The 20,371-nt window shown below is 38.9% G+C and overlaps 1 protein-coding gene across 5 annotated transcripts in view; it reads right to left on the reverse strand.

Moving 5' to 3' along the window:
- ITPR2 (inositol 1,4,5-trisphosphate receptor type 2) overlaps nt 1-20,371 on the reverse strand; it is a 500,503-nt gene that overhangs the window by 363,394 nt on the left and 116,738 nt on the right. For 4 of the 5 annotated variants that reach the window (XM_047065392.1, XM_047065391.1, XM_047065389.1 and 1 more), the window contains exons 9-10: nt 19,567-19,662; nt 4,247-4,291 (exon numbers count right to left, since the gene is read on the reverse strand). In XM_047065392.1, coding sequence (XP_046921348.1) covers nt 4,247-4,291; nt 19,567-19,662 — 141 coding nt within the window. The remainder of the gene's footprint in view (nt 1-4,246; nt 4,292-19,566; nt 19,663-20,371) is intronic. The other variant, XM_047065390.1, reaches the window with a different exon arrangement.

The raw sequence follows: 20,371 nt of genomic DNA on the forward strand, positions 1-20,371 counted from the left end.
TACAGAAGCGCAATGCCCTCCCTCTTGTGTCACGAAAATACATGTAAGGTACAACAGCGCTTAGACAGGTGTTAGATTTAATATCAGCTAAGTATCCAAAATATTCTCAATTCAGGTAACGCAGAGCCTCGGGATGTTAACCTAGTCTGCTGGGCTCTTATAAAACTAGCAGTTTTACTTGGAAGAAAAGGCACACAGAATCTCGGTTCTACAAGTAGAAAATCCCCTTAGGAGAAGCCAGTCGAGTAAACTAATGGTTCACCCGGCTTCTCCCTCCAGTCCTGGGGCTGCCAGTGGAGACACAGCAGTTAGCCTCCTGGAACACCTTCTCTGTTGACTCATTTGTGAGTCATCGAATTTTTAGCAGAGACATCACGTTGCAATCTGTTGTTAGGAGCCAGAGACATTCTGTAAGAAATAATGTATGCATTTTCAGGGCTGATGCAGACCTGTGTGCGGCCACGGCCAAGGAAGCATAATGATGTGCAGGAATCTGTGTTCTTGGTCAGACTCTCCAGGGCTCTCACTGCTGACTTTATGTAACAGACACAACCCTGCCATTTAAAGCTGCAGACACTTCTCTTGCATGGTTCCTTAAAAATCTGTTACTCTTAAACTATTTCCTATGAGGACTCTTTTTCCTTTCTTTTCTTTATCACGTTACCATTGATGAATATAGAGTAAAAACTCACGGAAAAGTGGGCGGCTTTGTTCATAATCTGGTCCCCCACCACCAAAAAAAGTCTATGAGACAGAATTTTCAAATACATTTCAGCTAAGCATCATGGTTCCTAGAACATTGCTATTTATGTATGTCTGTGCACAAAGACGTGGTTCTCAACAGGCAGAGAGTTTGGACCACAGCGGGGGTCATTTGGCAATTTCCAGGAGCATCTTTAGTTGCCACAACTGGGGGCAGGGGAGACCACTACTGGTATCTAATACACAGAGTCCACAGATCTGCTAAACATCTTACAGTGTAAAGGACAGCCCCCCCACAACAAATAATTTTCTGGGCCAATATATCAATATTGCTGAAATTGAGAGACCCCAGCATCGACAAAAGACACTCCCTTGAAAAATCAGATCACATTCCACATCAATACGGTAATGTGAAAATGGGTGGTGTTATTCCAAAAAAAAAAAAAAAATCCCCTTCAAAGAGCCATTTGAAAAGATGCAGCCTTTCAAGAAGGAACTAATGACTGTCAGGTTCCCAGCTGGGCTTGACACAGTTCCAATGTTTACAGGGTCCCTGTGGATGCTGTACATTTGTAAGATTGGAAATAATAGGCTCCTTTGTAGAATAAATACAGCAATTTGGGTCTTAATGGGAGCTCTGACACACACCGCCACATTTCAGTGGCACCATGCATTAACCTTTGAAACTTCAAAAATGGAAGGCAACATTTTGATAAAGGTTTCTAAATTACAGGAAAAAATATTAACTGGATATTAAATAGACAACATAAGGGAAAATTTGGAAAGAAAATAATTAGCATGGTCACAGTGAACTCAGCATTACTGGAACCCAGATCTGGGGTGAGATAGCATTCTGTTTGGGGAAATTGATTTCGTTTTTCACAGGCTAAGCTCTAACTGCTCCTTTGTTTTCTTTTCTAGACAGAAACATAATTATTGCTAGGTGGCAAATGGTCTATAACATGAGAAGCCACATTGTTAGCTTTAGTGTTCCATATCTTCAGTTTTATTTACTTTCAAGCTAGGGATTAAGGATAGAAGAAAGATGAAATCAAATGTCTCCAGTTGGACATCTCTCTGAGATGGCAGACGAGATCCAGTCGTAAACTTCCACAGCAAAGCAGACCCACCTGTGTCAGATGCAATTAAAGTGCTGCTGGTAGCAACTGCTTCACAGAAAAGTACTCTTTCTCACCTTCAGAGGTGAATGAAGAACTTGTATTTCAGAATACAGAAGGAAACAAATCTACGAAGTCTAACTAAAAGCTTGATGGACGCAAACAGCAAACTTCACCATGGATTCATTACCTATATTTTCTGTGCTGCTCCATAAACTTTCATACTCTATCACTCATACTCTCTCTCTCCCACTCAGCCCTGCCCAGAAGCATCAGAAGCATCACCAAACAGCATGTAGCTGAAAGGAGATAAGCTGAAAGAGATGTAATTCAACTGCACAATTCGAAGTTTGATGCAATGCCCTTTTAATCGAAACAACGTACATTTTTAGCCTATAAATATCTTTTATTCAAAAAGTTTCCCTTTATCTGATTGAATTTTAACCTCACGGCACAGAGGTGACGTATGTAGGGCAAGCATCCTCATCCCATTAGTCAGGTGGGAAATGGAGTCTCAGGAAGGCTCTTATATGTCCAAGGCCGTACAGGTTAACAGTGGTGCTAGAAGCAGAACTCCCTTGGCTGAAGAAGTCACAAAGAATCTCATAAAAAAAGACCTTGAGAAAGAGAAAGGCAACTCCTGACATCCGACAGCTGGCCTGGTGTGATCGGGCAGGCTCAGTGCTGCCAAGGGCACCCTGACTCTCACAGCCAGGCCACGGTGTCCTCCTGTGAACGTGAACGATTTCACAGAACACCAACATCAGACAAGGCCGCTCCATGCCCGGGATGGATCACGTCAAAACAACACTGCTCCATAATCATATCTGAATACTGACAACATGTCAATGTTGTCCAAGCCATAAAAATGATTTGATATCCCTTTCCCCTAGCTAAAATGAGTGCTTCCTCTTTAGCACTCACAGCGTTAGCCTGGCTCTCATCTACCCTCCCTATAGATAAAAATGTATTAAGATACTTCCTCCTCCTGCCAGCATTCTTATCCACAGTGAGCCCCACTTCTTTAAATCCTCCCCAAGTCATCTTGTACAAGCCCAATTCCTACCATAGGTTCTTTCTAGCACCCTCTGAGAGGCCCCACAGTTCCCTTGGATGTAAATGCAACGTGCAATCAACCCCATTTAAGAACTGGTGTGTTCCTGGCAGTCATTGGCAAGAGACCATCGACCAGCCTATAGTAAGAACCAAAGACTCAGCTTTTAAACATGGTTATGGATGGCGTTTTCCAAATCATGGGGAAAGAAGAACCCAACAATCCTGGGCTAGCTATTTGAAAACCAAGGAGAAAAGAATCCACACAGGGGGAGAAAATTGAATTATAAATAAATGATCCAACCCATTTAATAAGCCTACTTCTATGTTTAAGGACATTTTGACACAAATTAAAGTACTCGTTGGGCCAAAGACCTGATACTTCAGTTTCACTTCTGTTGTAAATCTGATAGTCTGATGGAGAAAGAAGTCAAACAGGATTGACTCAGGTCCAGAAATTCTGATTTGATTCACCTCCCTCATATCAATATCCTCATAAAACATAAAGCTGAGGGCCAGTGCAAAGACAGTAGTCATTTCGATCAAACATTTCAACTCATTCTGTCCAAAAGGTGGAATTTTGAATGCTGTAGTAATCATTCTTAGCAATTCCAAAAGAGATTGCCAAATTCCTAAGAAAATTAAATTATACACTGTGTCTATTTTACATCCAAATATCTAGCTAAATTGCTGAAAATACATATAGCTATATAGATACACCTTTCTATCCAGCCCACCAACCAGGTTTTGTCTGCATCACACCAAATTGTCCTGAATTTCAGAACTTTCTATTGAATTAAGTCCTACTGTCCTCGTAACATCATCTTCTTTACAACGGTGATGAAAAAGCAGGCTGAATAATAATAACTATCTTAATGAAAATTGGCTTTTAAATAAAATTGAGATGTTTCTTGAGTGGCATGCTTCATAATATCAGAAAAATCAGTCATATAGTTCTTTGATGCCTCAATTTCTCCCCGTAAATAGAACCCAAATTATTTTTAATCAGAAAAGATTGTCCCATTGTGCCCTTTTACTATCATCATACCATAATTCAATTTGTCTTTCCTAATTTCTATGCACTTATGAAAAGTAAACCCAGACCCACCATACCTCCCAGATGCCCATGGCCATCAGTGTTCCATCATAAATGGCCTCCAAGTTGCCAGAAATCTCCCTAAATACCTATTAGGAGACATCTATTTATAATGTCAGTGCATCATCTTTTACTTATTATCTGTGATTCATAGCCTCTAGTCAGAGAATCTCTCAGAATCCCTAGTCTTCAAATTTTCTATTAACTTTTCAATTTGTTCATATAAAATATGCACAATATTTTTGGAATTTGTTGGGGAAAAAACAATTCCACTCACCACAGTTTTTCCTTCATTCTGAGCATCTCGATAATCAGGATTAAGCTAAAAAAAAAAACAGTTTTGAATTGCTATTAACAGCACATTAACAAGACCAATGATCTTCAATTCACTATTGTATCCTTAACTAAACTCAATATTAAAAAAGCCTAAGAAAGAAACCATCACTAAATATTACAATTTAAAACATTACCTTCAAGTTCTAGCTGCAGGAGACAAAAGCTAAAATGCCAAGTTTATGGCTTTTGTTTACATTAGCACAGTTGACATCTTTGCATAAGTGAGAGCTGATGATCTCACACCCTCTGAGGAAGCCTTCAAAAGAGTTCATCATTTTGCCCACCACAAAATCTCCCACTAACCAACAACTCTGTTTTTCAAATTAGACCAAAGGAAAGTCTTAACAATGATCCAAGATCATGCTCCACGTGCTCTATACATAAGAAAAGAAAATCAAGCAAAAGAAGAGCCATATACCAGATATATATGTTGGATATGAGGGCTATTGAATGAGTATTGTGGGGTTTAGGGGTCATTCCAGTGAGGTTGATGAGTTTTAGAAATGCTGAGTGTTAATCCACATATTTCCGGCTAGCTGGAATCCATACCTCCTGACTGGAGGTGTGAACAACTGGCTGGAATCCATACCTCCTGACTCCCACCTGATGACACAGTCCCAAAAGGATGTCTGCATTGTACTGAAATAACCAGCTCATAATTTGTAAAACAACAGACTTGTAAGGTGTTTTTATTTAAATAATGAGTTGTTCATTCGATTTTAACCCTTCAATATGAATATGTTCGTGTATGTAACATGTAACCACATAAAGTCTCCATTTAAGGGGCTCAGTCACTTAAGTGGCCGACTCCTGGTCTCAGCTCAGGTCATGATCTCACGGATCATGGGTTCGAGACCTGCGTCGGGCTCTGTGCTGGTGGCAGGGAGCCTGCTTGAGATTCTCTCTCTCTGTGTCTCTCTCTCTGCCTCCCACCCAGTTCTCTCTCTCTCTCTCTCTCTCAAAATAAATAAATTTTAAAAACTTAAAAAAAAATAAAGTCACCATTTAAAATGTAAGATCAAGAGTCTTTCTCAGAATGACACTTGGCTAGTGGTTCTGAGGAATGTCCTCTCTACTTAGTACCAAATATCAATGAAGGTGCTGAAAAAGATCAAGAAGAAAGCAAAGCAAAGCAAAAAAATCTCAATCCCATCAAAAACGAAGACTGAAAAACAACCTAAACCCAAATCTACCATGAATTGCCAGCAATTACAAAACAGTCAATGCTGGAGGAGAAGCAGATACCTCTCCAGTTTTTATCTCCTGGCATTCTTCAACCTCGCTTCAAGCTAACAGCCTTGTGAACACAAGTAAGATACATGCTGTGGTTCCCACTGTTTGTCCATCCACTCAGAGACCCCAAGTGTTTGCCCACCAAAAACCTACACAGAAGTGTCTACCGCTGAGGAGCCATTGTTAGACTGAGCGGAGACTGGTCTCCCCAGACTCCCATCCACTGTCCCACTACCTCTGTCTTTCCATGACCATTGAGATACAACAAAGCTCAGAAAACAAATGGGCAGAAAGTCAAGGGAACAGACAATAGCCGAGGGCTTTCTGAGAAGCACTGCCTGAAGAAAGAGAAGAGAAAGAGCTGTGGCTTTGTATGTGGGAATCACACTGCCTAACACTGTAGAAATAGCAGAGAATAGGAGAGAGAAGCAAGTGCAGGAGAAACCAGGGACACAGAGTCGCCATCTGCTGGGCCTGAGACACGCACTGCAGTGTGTCCTTCAGTCGGTCCTTCAGCTGAAGACTGAAAAAGGATTGAGAATTTTCGAAAATAGAATAGGGGCACCTGGGTGACTCAGTCGGTTGAGCGTCCGACTTCGGCTCAGGTCATGATCTCACAGCTGTGCCGACAGCTCAGAGCCTGGAGCCTGCTTCAGATTCTTCGTCTCCCTCTCTCTCTGCCCCTCCCCAGCTCGTGCTCTCTCTCCCCGCCTCCTTCTCTCTCTGTCTCTCAAAAATGAATAAAAATTTAAAAAGATATTTTTTTAAATAGAATGAAAAGGGGCACCTGAATGGTCCAGTTGGTTAAGCATCTGACTCTTGGTTTCAGCTCAGGTCATAATCTCACAGTTCGTGAGTTCAAGCCCCACATTGAGCTCCGGGCTGACAGCACAGAGCCTGGTTGGGATCCTCTCTCTCTCCTCTCTCTCTCTCTCTCTCTCTCTCTGCCCCTCCCCACTCATGCATGCTCTCTCTCTCTCTCTCTCAAAAATAAATAAACTTAAAATAAAATAAAATTAAAATTAAAGCAAAAATAAAATAAATAAAAAATAGAATAAAAAGACCATCTACTCAATCCATCTGGCTCTGCACAGAGTCCACTTGCTCAGGATAATAAGGAAGGAAGGAAAAAAAACAACAACATGGGACTGATTAAAAAGCATGTTAGAAGGGGAAATTCTTTTTACAGAGCCTTTCTGAATATTTTCTACGGTATAATGCAAAATAAATTTTCAGGAAATGGTTTGGCATATTCAAGAAAGCATAAGTAAACATTTCCTCTACGTAAAGACAACAAACTACACAACAAGCTAAAATATAACACAGAATTAATTACATAAATAATAATATTAAATATAAAGAATTATAAAAAGAAATTAAGAAAGATTTCACTAAAAATGAAAAGTGAATACAAAATTAAACTCCATGTTGACAGCAATAAAAATGCTATAGTAAATGAGGGATAAAAAAAAATAAACAGGCATCTCTCAATACAGAGGAAAGATATAAAGAATTAAAAATTAGGAAAAAGAAAATAGCCATGGAGGACCAGAGAAGGGCATATCAATTAACAGATGACCAGCGTCCTGAAAAAGGAAAGAGAAAATTAACAGAATACACAAGCAATAATCAAAGATAATACAAAATAAAGTTTTGCTCGGCTGACAAACTGTGTATATAGAGGTTACCACACCCCACGAAAATCAACTAAAACACCTGACACATTCATTTGAGGACAATGAGCAGGGGAGACAAAACATAAAACAACAGTAGGGACATAAAAGATGGCCAGAAATTAGGTTTAGACAAAAATACTTACCATATAATAGGAGAATGGATAAATAAAAGGTGGAATATTCAAACAATGGAGTACTACTCAGCAATAAACGTGATGAGCTACAGATATAACAACAAGGATGGATCTCAAAAATATATATGCAATGGGATACTGTTCAGCTATAAAAAGGAATGAAATCCTGTCATTTGCAACGATAGGGATGGGCCTTGACAACATTGAAATAAGTCACAGAAAGTAAATACCATAAGATCTCACTTACATGTGGAATCTAAAACCAACTGAGCTCATACATAGAGAACAAATTGGTGGGTTGCCAGAGGTGGGACATGGGGACTGGGTGAAATGGGTGAAGGCTGTCAAAAGGTACAAACGCCACTTACAAGAAAGTAAGTCGTGAGGATATAATGCCTAGCATGGCGACTATAGTTAACAAGACTGTATTACATATTTGAAAGTTGCCAAGAGAATAGATCTTAAAAGCTCTCATCCAAGAAAAAAATTTTTTATAATTACGTATGGTGATGGATGTTATCTAGACTTAACAGTGGTAATCATTTCACGATATATACATGTACCAAATCATTGTGTTGTACATGTAAACTAATATAAGTTATGCCAATTATATATTCTTAAAAATGTTGTAAGTAGAAGAAGCCACTCATATGACTCCATTTATATGAAATCTAAGATCAGATAAAACTAAACTGTGGTTAAACAAATCAGGAAGTGTGGGGGAGAGGGTCCAAGGGAGAGGAATGGATAGAAAGCAGAAGCCAGCCAAGAGTCACATGACCGCAGTCTCTCAGGTTTTAGAACTGACTAACAGTGGGAGGCAAGGGAGGGGGTAAGAAAATGGGAATCCAGTTACAAGTTGCCTGTTAGTGCTAGGCCAGCAGTTGGGGAGATTTGAGGCTGAACTTTCTTCTTCTATGGAGACACATTTCTCAGGCTCCTTAAATTCCCTTGAATTACAAATAAAAGAATTAATCCCAAAATGGGATTATTCTTGCTTTTGGAATCCAAGAGTGAAAGGTAGAAAGCCAAAAAGATAGTGAATTAACTGGCCTCCTGTCTACTGATTAATCAAACACAAAAAGACACACTTTTACTTGGTAGTGATGGCAGTTCCAGCATAGTGCCCGGGAGGGGTTTATCCAGCTGTTTTAGCCAAGTATCACTGTTTTGTATTTTTTAATTTGTTGTCAATTTGAAGAATTCAGATTTTTTTTCAAATTAAAAAACTGTGCATACTAAAATGATAGCTAAGTTACTTCCAAAAGATATGCAACATGTTTAAACATGGATATATCTTGTGATCCAAGTTTTTATTCACTAAGCATTGCAGTAGTTCACCACAGACACTGTGACGGAAATTCATACTGGAACCATGATGTAGCCTAACTAAAATGTGTACAGGAACAGGAAGTAACATACCTAAGTCAAACACACAATCACATATGCCCTCTGAAATATAAGTTATATTCTATCACAAAGACTTTCTGAAATTCAGTCTTCACATTTTTCATCCACTTTGGGTCACCCAGTTATAATCCCTAAGGGAAGTCTGGGAACTAAACTTCAGACTCTGCTCTGTGAAGACACACCCATGAGCTTTATAGAAAAGGTCACTCAGCCAACCTTGCCACCTTGGAATTCAGGGTCCTCATAGGTAAAATGAGAAAAGTCTATGACCAAAGCCTAATCATACTAATTATATGTCATTAAATTTTATAACTCGAGTCTTTGGCAACAATACTAAAGACAGTGATAGGTCAGTTAGATTTTGCCTCATCTTTGTGTCTCTCCAATAACTAATATGGAGTTATTGCTTCAGTAAATTCATTAAAGGATAATAATAATGAGGAGAAAGAGGAGGAAGCAGAGGGGAAGAAAGAGAAAAAGGAGGAGAAGCCACCCAAATATATCTATGACTATATAAATTTATCAGTATTAACTGAAGACCAAATAAATATATGCTTTAATGGATGTTTTAGTTATACTGATGCTTTCCTTCTTTAAATGAAATAATAGCAGTAATTATTAAAGTAATTAGACTAAGGATGAACCAAAAAAAGATTATTTCTAATACAAAGAAGAAGAAAAAAGACATGGTCATGTGAAGATTCCTGAATCTTTTAGGACGTTAAAGGAAATATTTCCTTATGTTAAAAAATAAATTATAAATCTGGCATTGGAGAGCGAGAGACCTAATATGCTATTCAATCGTTTATTCAATAAATATTAATAGAATATCTATAATGGGCAAAACATTGTGGCATATGGTATTTTAGCAAAGACAAAAAGAATGTGGTCCCTGACCACAAGACCTTACAATCTAAAAGGGAAAATAAGACATAAATACAGCTAGCTGTAATATAAAATAGAATGTGACAAGAGATATAAGATAAGAATGAATAATTTATAAATAATATAGGTCAGAAGAAGGAGGGATCCGTGGTGGGCAAATTTATTGAAGAATTATTCATGGAGAAGGGAGCATCTGAGATAAGCCTTGAAGGATGGGTAGAAATTTAACTTGCAGAGAAGGAAAGGAGTGAAGAAGACAGGAAATGCAGGGAAGATAACGCCACATGGGTAAAAAATAAGACTTGTTCAGAGAAGACCGATAAATGTCACTTATGGAATACTTTTTATATCCTTTTAAAGGTTAATTCATTTCCCCTTATAATCATCATAGTAGAATGGATTCTTCACCCCCACTTTACAGATGAGCCCCCTGGGGCACATCAAGTGAAGTCCTCTGTGCAAAGTCACACCACTGGTGAGTGGCAGGGTCACTGGGAGCAGAGGTCTGACGATTCCAAAGCTACATCCTTTACTTACTATAGCATGTTACTTCTCTCCTGCCTCCATAACGAGGAGGGATGGGATCCAAGCCAGCCCAGACCAATGGGGCCATTAAACCATAGGCTAATGGGTTCACATATTCAGAAAGATTTTGCATATCACTGGGGAAATGTTTGCTGAAACATTGCATTAAAAATCCTCATTGGCCATGGTTAGTAGGAGATGGAGACAAAGGATGGAAGAGGGAAAGTAACCAAGTGCGGTGGTTCAAGTGAGAGGCAGCAAAGCCCTGACAGAAATAATCATGCTGAAATGGAAAGGAAAAAGCAGACGCAGAAGATTTTACAGAGACAGAGTCAGTAGAATCTGAATGTGTAAACTGAGAGAGAAAAATATGTTTGTCATCACTTTCAAGTTTCTAACACTTAACTAAGAAAACTGCACTGTTTTATGGGGAAACAATTCAATCTTGGATATAGTTATTGAGTTTCAATGGCAGTGGGACAACTGAGATCAAATTCATGGCCCAGTAAAGCCAAGGGAGTGAGTGACAGAGGATATGAAGAACAAAAACACCCAGTACTAAACCTTTGAAGGGAGCTCTCATTTAAATGGCCAAAGAGGCTAGAAAGAAGTCAAGCAAAGCATGACACAAGTCAGAATAGAAAAGTGGCAGAGAAAGAGAGAGAGACACAGAACTATCATAAACACGTGGGCAGTGAAAGCCACGATGGTACCACAATCAAGTGAAAGACAACCACAACTTTCCATGGAACACAACACCAACTGGACACAACACTTCTAATACACGTTCATTTTCTTAAAACAAAAAGGTTACTTGTTTTATGATGAAATGTGTTTTGATCAACTTTTATTATATGTAACATTAAAATCATCACTTGTGTATTTTTAAATAATTATCTATCTTCTTCTTTCCAATGACTGGCATTTCAGAGACAATCTATTATTCTGACTGACAAGTCTAGAAAAGAAAAGAAGGGAAAAATAATCTTTATTGGATGCTAACATGTGCCAGGCATGATTTGCATTTTGACATATAACAGTTATGCATGTGTGTATAGGGTCTGGTATATATATTCTTCTACTGTCCTTATTTATATATATGCCTACACACACAAACATACAAACCAGGCCCTTTTCATAAACTGTGGCTGATACAGTTGATGGCAAACTAAACATAGGGATATTTAAAACTATAGCCCTGAGATTCATAAGGTTCTATGATGATGGACAGGTTCTAGAGTACTAAGTTTTTAACTAATTAATTAAATCCAAAGTCAGTTGTATAGTCAGGAAATAAGTGTTTACTGCCATCTGGTGGAAGTCTGGCCTATCTACAAACAAGTAAGCTAGTTGTCTTTGAAAGGGCAATTACAAAATCTTTAACAAATAAAATTATTTGCACTACCCAATCTATCTTGTTTTGGAAAGGATCATTGTTGATTTAATAATATCCAAAGAAAGAAAATGGATAAGCAGCAGATCAGAAATTGTGATACTTTATTTATAATTGCTCCCTTGACTATGGAGGAACTATTTACTGAGGCTCTCATATCATCCCATTCAAAATATGATAAAATTACCTTCTCCCCCATTGACCATTGATATGGTTGTGAACTCTCCTGTACCAATAAGGAGATATTGGTGTTTATTGATACAAGTAAAGGATCTAGGGCAAATGTCAATGAGTGTGCTTATAATTGTGCTGTGCATTAAATGCAAATGCAAACATACATGGCTGTTCACCTTCCTTCCCCTCATGTTACCTTATTTCTTGTTTGGCCCCATGGAAACTGACATCACAGGAAGACCTAACAATATGGTACTGTAAATGTACTGTAACACAGTATCTGACAAAGCCACAATTGGCTTCATTATCTAATTCACAATTAAATACTTTGTTCCACATTTTGTCCATGAGTTTCTAGCATTGGCTATTTCTCAAAAATAAATTTTGAATTCTCCAAAACAAAATAGCGCTACATTTGTATTGCTATTCTTTTTTATTTTTTTTTAAGTTTATTTATTTTTTGACAGACACAGAATGCAAGCATGAGCTGGGGAGGGGCAGAGAGAGAGGGAGACACAGAATCCGAAGCAGGCTCCAGGCTCCAAGCTGTCAGCACAAGGCCTGACGCCGGGCTCGAACTCACAAGCTGTGAGATCATGACCTGGGCCAAAGTCAGACGCTTAACCAACTAAGCCACACAGGCACCCCTATTGCTATTCTTAAATAGCTTGCAGTTTATGTGCTTTGTCTCTATAATTAAACTACAGAAGCCTCAGCATATGAAATGGTCTAATTTCCTTTGGATAGTGTCCCCTTCATTTCTATACAAGCAATCGCCTTACTGACATTTTTCTGAAAAACTTGGCCACCCTGGAAGTTAAAACAGAATATCATGTTTAGGAAGTATATGTTTAAGTAAAATTTTGAGGTTTTTCTTTTTTTTTCTTCATTTGTGCTTAGATTTAAGGTTGCAGCCCTTTAAACTCCCTGTGAGATTTAACATGGTCATCCATGGATGTCAATAATTTTAACATTACACAAAACCAGTTGTCTCAGATGCGTATGCAGAGGAGATGTCCCAGTAACTGAATTCATATCATTTTCCTCTACACTGTAAACACCCAATGATAAGGACCAATGGTTAATAACCTTTGTTTTCTTCACAACATCAAAATAGTGCTTCCACCCAGTGGGCAGTCCATAAATGCCTGTGTAATGTTGGTAAGACATAGGTCAAGGCTTCTCACCATTGGCACTATTGGCATTTGGGGCCAGATAATTCTTTGTGGTGGGGGCCGTCCTAGGCATTACAAGATGTTTCCCTGCATCCCCAGCCTCTACCCACTAGATGCCAGTAGCTCCCACTCACCAGTTCTGACAATAAAAATGTCTCCAGACATTGCCAAATACGCCCTGGGGGACAGATCACCACTGGTGAGAACCACTGGTATAGATGAAGCAATGCAAGTCTAGCATTGAGCCCAAAGACCATCATTATCTTGTTTTTTGTTTTGTTTTGTTTTGTTTTGTTTTTAACTTTGGACAAAGTAAATCGCCTCTCAGAGCCTGGGTCCCTTCTTCTGTAAAGTGAAATGATTGGATGCAGACCTTCAATCTCTCTCTCTGATTGATCCTTTAGGTTATCTAGTGTTTACTAAATATAAATTAAATATCAGACTCCGTTCTAGGCGCAAGGCATCCCATGGTGAGCCCCTAAACTTCCCCCCCCCCCTTCAGTCATCTGACTTACAAAGAAATACCAGTTCTGGAAAAAAATTACAATCAATAATAGTAGGAGTAGTGATAGTAATAATAAACAATGCTACTCCACATTTTTTGTCCCCTCCTTCTCAATGGAAGGAAAGGGACTTAATACTTATTGAATACATTTTATGTGCAAAGTGCTAAACATTCCATATCGTCTTTAATCCCAAAAGAATCCCATGTAATATATACAATCATCTTTTTTACACACAAGGCAACCGATGTTCAGAGACATCAAATATTTGCTTAAAGTCAGAGAGACTGTGAGCAGTATACATGGGATTTTTTCCCCCACTACACTAGGCTGTCTTTGCCACACTGGCTAATATAAACACCATATAGTCAAAGGCAATTCAAGAATTACATAATCCAATTTGCCAGAAATGCCTCAAGCACATTAAAAAGTAATATTTCAAATTATCAATATGTGTGTTGAGAATGGAAAGGATGAGGGAAAAGAGCCTTTTCACTGCCAAATCCTGCTCCTGTAATAGGAACTTCCCTTTAATGTAAAAACAGTTCCCTTCTCATCTAATTTTTTTTTAAATAGACCTTTAAAAACCTGTCTAGTAGGACTTGCTTTCCCTTTATTACTGCTTCTTCTGCACGGCCATGATACGAAAACTCAGTTCACCTTTCCTTCCGCTTCCTGGCTCCCTTGTCATTCCTCTCCCCAAACCCCCCACCCCGGATTCCAGTCTCTACCGAAAATGCTCTCAACCACAGATGACTGTGTTCTTGCCAAATGCTGTAAATACATTTTGTTCCTGACCTTTTCAGTAGCACTCCCTCCTTCTTGAAAGCCTATCTTCCCTTGCTTGACATTGTGATTCAGCCCATTTGACCTTCCAGTTGCTTCCTTGACTTCTCAGGCTCCCAATCTGCTGCCCATCCTTTAAAAACTGGCATTCCCCACAGTTCCACCTTCAAACATCTCCTCACTCTCCTCATACTCCCTGATGATCACACCCATGCTGACGATGACTACATCTACTTCTCCAGGCGCACCAGTCCCCAAACTTCCAGAAGATGTGAACACTGTCCCTATCAGGCATTTTCACCTGTATACTTTAGAGCACTTCCAATTAGACACAGTCAAAAGTGAATGGATTATTTTCCTCATCAACACTGCACCCCTTCCCATGTTCCCTAAATTGATGAATGACGTCGCCAGTTCTCCAAAGCCAGAATCCTACTCCTTAACCCCTAACATTCCATGGATTACCATTTTTTCCATTGCTTCCAATGTCCTAAAAATGTATTCTCCCCTTCGCCTTCTTGCCATTACCAATGTCACCCCCTTGGTTCAAATCCTCAAAATACCCTGATGGTATCAGATCTTTCTCTCCTATCTGGGCTCCCTGCCTCTCAGGCAATCCCTTCCAGCTGCTTTACAAAGGCTCCAGAGTAGGGCGCCTGGGGGGCTCAGTCAGTTAAGCATCCCACTTGGGCTCAGGTCATGATCTCATGGATCTCAAGTTTGAGCTCCGTGTCTAGCTCTCTGCTGTCAGCCCAGAGCCCGCTTTGTATCCTCTGTCTCCCTCTCTTTCTGCCTTCCCCTCCCCTCGCACTCTCTCTCTCAAAAATAAATAAACATTAAAATTTTTTAAAAACGCTCCAGGGGCGCCTGGGTGGCGCAGTCGGTTAAGCGTCCGACTTCAGCCAGGTCACGATCTCGCGGTCCGTGAGTTCGAGCCCCGCGTCAGGCTCTGGGCTGATGGCTCAGAGCCTGGAGCCTGTTTCCGATTCTGTGTCTCCCTCTCTCTCTGCCCCTCCCCTGTTCATGCTCTGTCTCTCTCTGTCCCAAAAATAAATAAACGTTGAAAAAAAAATTAAAAAAAAAAAAAAAAAAAAAAACGCTCCAGAGTAGTTCTATCCACTGGAACTTTCCCTGTGATGATGGAAAATGTTCTGTATTTGTGCTACCCAATATCATGTGCTTATTGAGCCCCTTGAAATGTGGCTAGTGTAACTGACAAACTGGCTTTTTAATTTTAATAGTACTTATTTTAATTTAAATAGCCAACATGTGGCTAGCGACTACCGCATTGGACAATGCAACTCTAGAGTGGTCATCTTTAAACACAAATTTATTTAGAACACTGCTCTTTACTTTTAAAATAAAACCAATTCTCCTTAACTTAATATATACGGCCTGAAAAAAAATCAGCTTCCTACATTCCTGCCACCCCCAGCCTTCTAGCACCACGTCCAAACTCACACATATCCTGTGTGTGATACACATATGTATTATCCATATAAAACTAGTTTGTAGAATACCGCACACCTCCCTGCCTGTGCAAAAGCTGTCCTCACCGCCTGCACACTCTCCTTGCCCACCTGCCTTACTCATCCATCAGGCAGCTCCTCCTCTAGCCTCTTCACCATTCCTTGTACCTCCTCGGCAACTTAGTGCTTCCCTGTCAGCACATCACTATTCCTATTGTTACAATACACTTATCGCACTGTACTCAGAGCTCCCTGAGGGTGGAAATTGAGTTTTCTAGTGACATCACTGGTGTCTACCAAATGTTTGCAAATAGGTGTCCATCCCCAGCCTCTAAGGTAACTACTTGAATCGTTATTCCTATTACTAGTTACATCAAATCCGAACCTTTCAATCAAAATCTTCAAGCAAAGGGATCTGTCACTCAATAATTCCTTTTAGAACCCCTCTCCTTGAGCCAAGCCTCCCTTTTTACATTGTCTGCCGATGATGTGGAACATTCCACAACCCTGTCTGTGCCTCCTTGATTGTCCTTCTGCTTCTCTACCAACCTGTGTCTGTTACTTTCTTGGAGAACCAGGGAAAAGTTTGCCCCAAACAAGAGCCTCCTTTGGCTTACCTCACAACTCCACCTGACTGACATGATCCTGCCTCTGACCATCCTGTGGCCATTTATTGTACACTGTGTTCCAAACTAGAAGGTCAATTCTTTGAGGGCAGAGATTTTCTCCTCTGCTTCCTTTCCTACCTGCAGCATTCTCTACCATGCTATGCATTTATCAGGCACTTAAAAAGTATATGTTAAAGACGGTATGACATCTTAAAGAGGATGTCTGTTGCTGCTATGAATTCCAAAAATAATTATTCCCAACTCCTGCATTTTCAACATCCTATTATGTGTATCTTATTGTTTAAGTAGTATCTAGATATTAAAGATGAAACTGAAAGAGCAAAATAAATAAAAGCCATAGAGCCCTTTCTCTCCTATAAGTAAGGGTCTAATTAAACAAAATAAATAAGGCTAGGAAGTTACAAATCCACATGCTAGGAACTCCTTACCATACCTCAATGACATGAATAATGATTTGAAATTAAAGACCTGGGCATTTTTAAAAAGCAAAATGATAAAAAGGATAAGCATTGTTTTTTCTTCTTTTTTTAAACATTTATTTACTTATTTATTTATTTACTTATTTTTGACAGTGAGAAAGAGTGCAAGTGATGGGGTGGGGAAGAGACAGAGGGAAAGAGAGAGAGAGAGAGAGAGAGAGACAGAATCTGAGGCAGACTCCAGGCTCTGAGCTGTCAGCACGGAGCCCAACGCGGGGCTCGAACTCACAAACCGTGAGATCATGACCTGAGCCAAAGTCGGATGCTTAACCAACTGAGCCACCCAGCTGCCCCAACATTGTTTTTTAACTGTTGTCAGAGGCTATATCCATCTGTTGTGGAATTAGAACTGGAAATCAATGTTTTTATCAAGTCATAGTGACTATAATAAATGTGCTTTTGCCACACCTGAAGACACTTTCACACCGTATGACAAGCGTGCTGAGATGTGATTGTACCAGGACCTTTTCTGACCTGAGCTGACATATGAAATATAAAACCCCAACCTATGGATGCCAATATTCTAAACCTAAGATTCTTGTTTTGAGTTAGAATACTACACAGAAGCACCCATTCTGTTAAAATCAGTAGACAATAAATTCCTACTTTTCAATTTTCAGATATGTATTTAATGCTTAATTCTCCTTCTCTCATCTTCTGCTAAAAAAAAAAAAAAAAGTGCTATCTCAAGTATTAAAGGTCAAAGCAGAGATCCTACAAGTAGACCAGAATCTTTAATGGACAGTATAGTATCTGGCATTTAAAGTCATATCCTCTAGAGATAGAATGAAAAGAGGCTTTCAAATTATTTTCAAGGAATGAGCTGCTTTCTATTTTTCAATTTTTAATGGACTACTTTATGTATTGAGGTCTTAGATCTTCATTAAAGTTAATAAACAATTTAATTTTCAATAATCTAGTCATTTGAATTATCAACGATACAAGTTTTAACTGTAGAAATTAACTAAGAAAACTAATAATGTTTAATCATGTCAGCTTTCTAGAGAATGTCCATAGTTATAACAGCCATTGACTGAAAGCTGTTATGGAGAAGAGTCACTAACACCAGATCCAAGAGAATTTTAATACGAATTTCTTATCTTTTAAAGGACATCCCATAGACTTTTCTAATTCTTATTTTAGACAAGATTCTCCACCTTACTGTTTAATTTTACATCAAAGCATTACTTTTCAACAAAGTTACTTCAAAACATTCAAGGTGTAAACAGCCCATAAACGGCAAAGCTATATTTCATTTATTTGAACAGATTCATCAATAATAATAAAAGTATTTATATTTATACTATTTACTATAGTAAATAGTAAATATATACTAAATTTTATATAGTAAATTTTCTCATAATGAAATTAATCATGCCGGCACCACTTACCAGATGCCCACCATGAGGCACACATTATGCCAAGCCCTTTACCCTATTTAATTCTCTTAATACTTGTATTCTATGAATGTTGTGATTATCCCCATTTTACAGAGGAAGAAATTAGATCTTAGAGAGATTAATTTGCCCAAATATGGCTCCAAATTCCTCTCAAATACAAATCCCCAAATCTTCTTCCTATCCTCTAAGCTTACAGAAGCCTGAATAGCTTCTTTGTATTCATTCATTCATTCATTAATTCAAGAAATAGTCATCAAATGCTCTCTAAGTTCCAGGCATTGCCCTAGATGCTGGGGACACAGTGGTGATGTAGAAAATAAAAATAAAGTAAAAAAAATAAAAATAAAAAAATAAACCCCCCTGCCTTCAGAGAGCATACATTCTGACAGAGAATGTCAAAAAAATAAAATGTACCGTAAGTCAGAGAGTGGTAAGTACTATGAAGAAAATTACCACAGATTAATAGGATGTAAAGGGTAATGGTGTCAGGTGCTGGTTTACACAGGGGTCAGCACATTTACGGAAACTTCCTGTTTCCCATATACCTTTTTCTCATCACTTCTGCGTTCCCACTTCCTTATCTTCCCTCACATCCGAAACCACAAGTTAGATAAGTCATACTAAAAATTCTAAGGCCAAATTCTGGTTTAGAATCCCAGAAGAAACTCTAAATTGAAAAACAGAAACAGACTTGAGGGGAGTAGAATGGATGGATATTTTCATACATCTAAAAAAACTAGTATCTTCAAAATTATTTTTGCATTTGATAGCCAAACTTTAATTAAATCATTTCTAAAACATCTACGCTGTTGCTTCTTCCCACTCTCCCTATCTACCTGATTGTCAACATGCTTTTAGTGGAGAAAGGAGAAAGGAAAGAAAGGAGAAAGGAAAGACCTTATTTGTTGTTACCATTTTTATTAGCAGTTTTAGGACTGTTCATTGTCTCAGGAAGAAATGCCTTTCCTCTCCAACAGTTTGAACAATAAAAGCCAGTAAAACCAGTTTCTGTGAAAAGGGCCTGAAACGATCAAGGCTCTACTACACCAAAAATGAATTGATCACGTCTCCAATGCAGACATTCTGAAAGAATGAAGCTAAATACAAAAGTTTAGACTGAATCGATACTCTCTTGCCCTTGACCTTAAAGGAAACCAACCAGTGTTCTGTTGTTACTGTTGTTTTAATTTTTAAGACAAAGATTATTTAAAGGCTTCAACTAATATTTACATATTAAGAATAATTTATATGCCAGCCCAGATCATAATAGGCAATGGTCAAATTTTGTATCATGACTGTTCCTACAAATATAGCAATGTTTGGAGAGCCTAACTGCTTATGTCACTATCCAGAGTCAGAGATTTAATAGTACTCTATCTATTAGACTTACCTCTGCAGCTAAATAGTTCCCAGTTGCAAGGTGTTTAAATCTGAACAAGCTGTTCCATTGTCCAGCACCGCCACGGCAAGGGTCATGATGAACTACCTACAGACAAAAAGAGCAACAACGATAAAGGCTAAAAGATACTCACGTTGCTGGCAAGCAAATGCCAACATTTTACACAAAGTGCTCGCCTGTTAATACTAACTTGTCAAATCTAATGTTTTCATAAGAGGACAATGTGGCAGAAAAACAAAATTCCCCCACAAATGAGCAAGAGACCTAACAGTTAACTCACTGTATGCATGCATGATGCTCATGCCTTAACTGTGCAAATACAGCCTTACTCCAAAAGACAGGTTTCCCAGGCCAAAACTGGAAATGCTGTGGGGTTTTCCCCCATTTGTTACTCAAATATTCTTTCAACAAATCCTATTAAAATCTTACTATGCACCAAGTACTCTTCTAGACAATAGGACGCAGCAATGAGTAAGACTAGAGCTTTTAATACATAAGATTTGGCAAGTGCTAGGAGGAAATAAACAGAGAGCATGACAGAGGAGGTAGGGAAGGCTTCTTGAGATGTAGCGATTAGCACAGGCCACTCGGAGATGACATGGTGGCTGAAACCCGCAGGGTAAGAATAAACAGTCACGTAGAGAGATTGGAAGATATCATTCCAGGTAGAGAGAACCACAAATGCCAAGACCTGGAGCTTTCTCAACTAACTTAATTCTTGGCCCTATCCGTGGATGCTTTTTTACTAATACCATGTCCTTTCATATCTGTCCTAGGAACTGGCTGAGCCAGGAAC

The sequence above is a fragment of the Lynx rufus genome, unplaced genomic scaffold (assembly GCF_022079265.1).
Source record: "Lynx rufus isolate CCGP_SWC_20201006 ecotype Redwood Valley unplaced genomic scaffold, mLynRuf1.p SCAF_7, whole genome shotgun sequence".
Taxonomy (NCBI): Eukaryota; Metazoa; Chordata; class Mammalia; order Carnivora; family Felidae; genus Lynx; species Lynx rufus.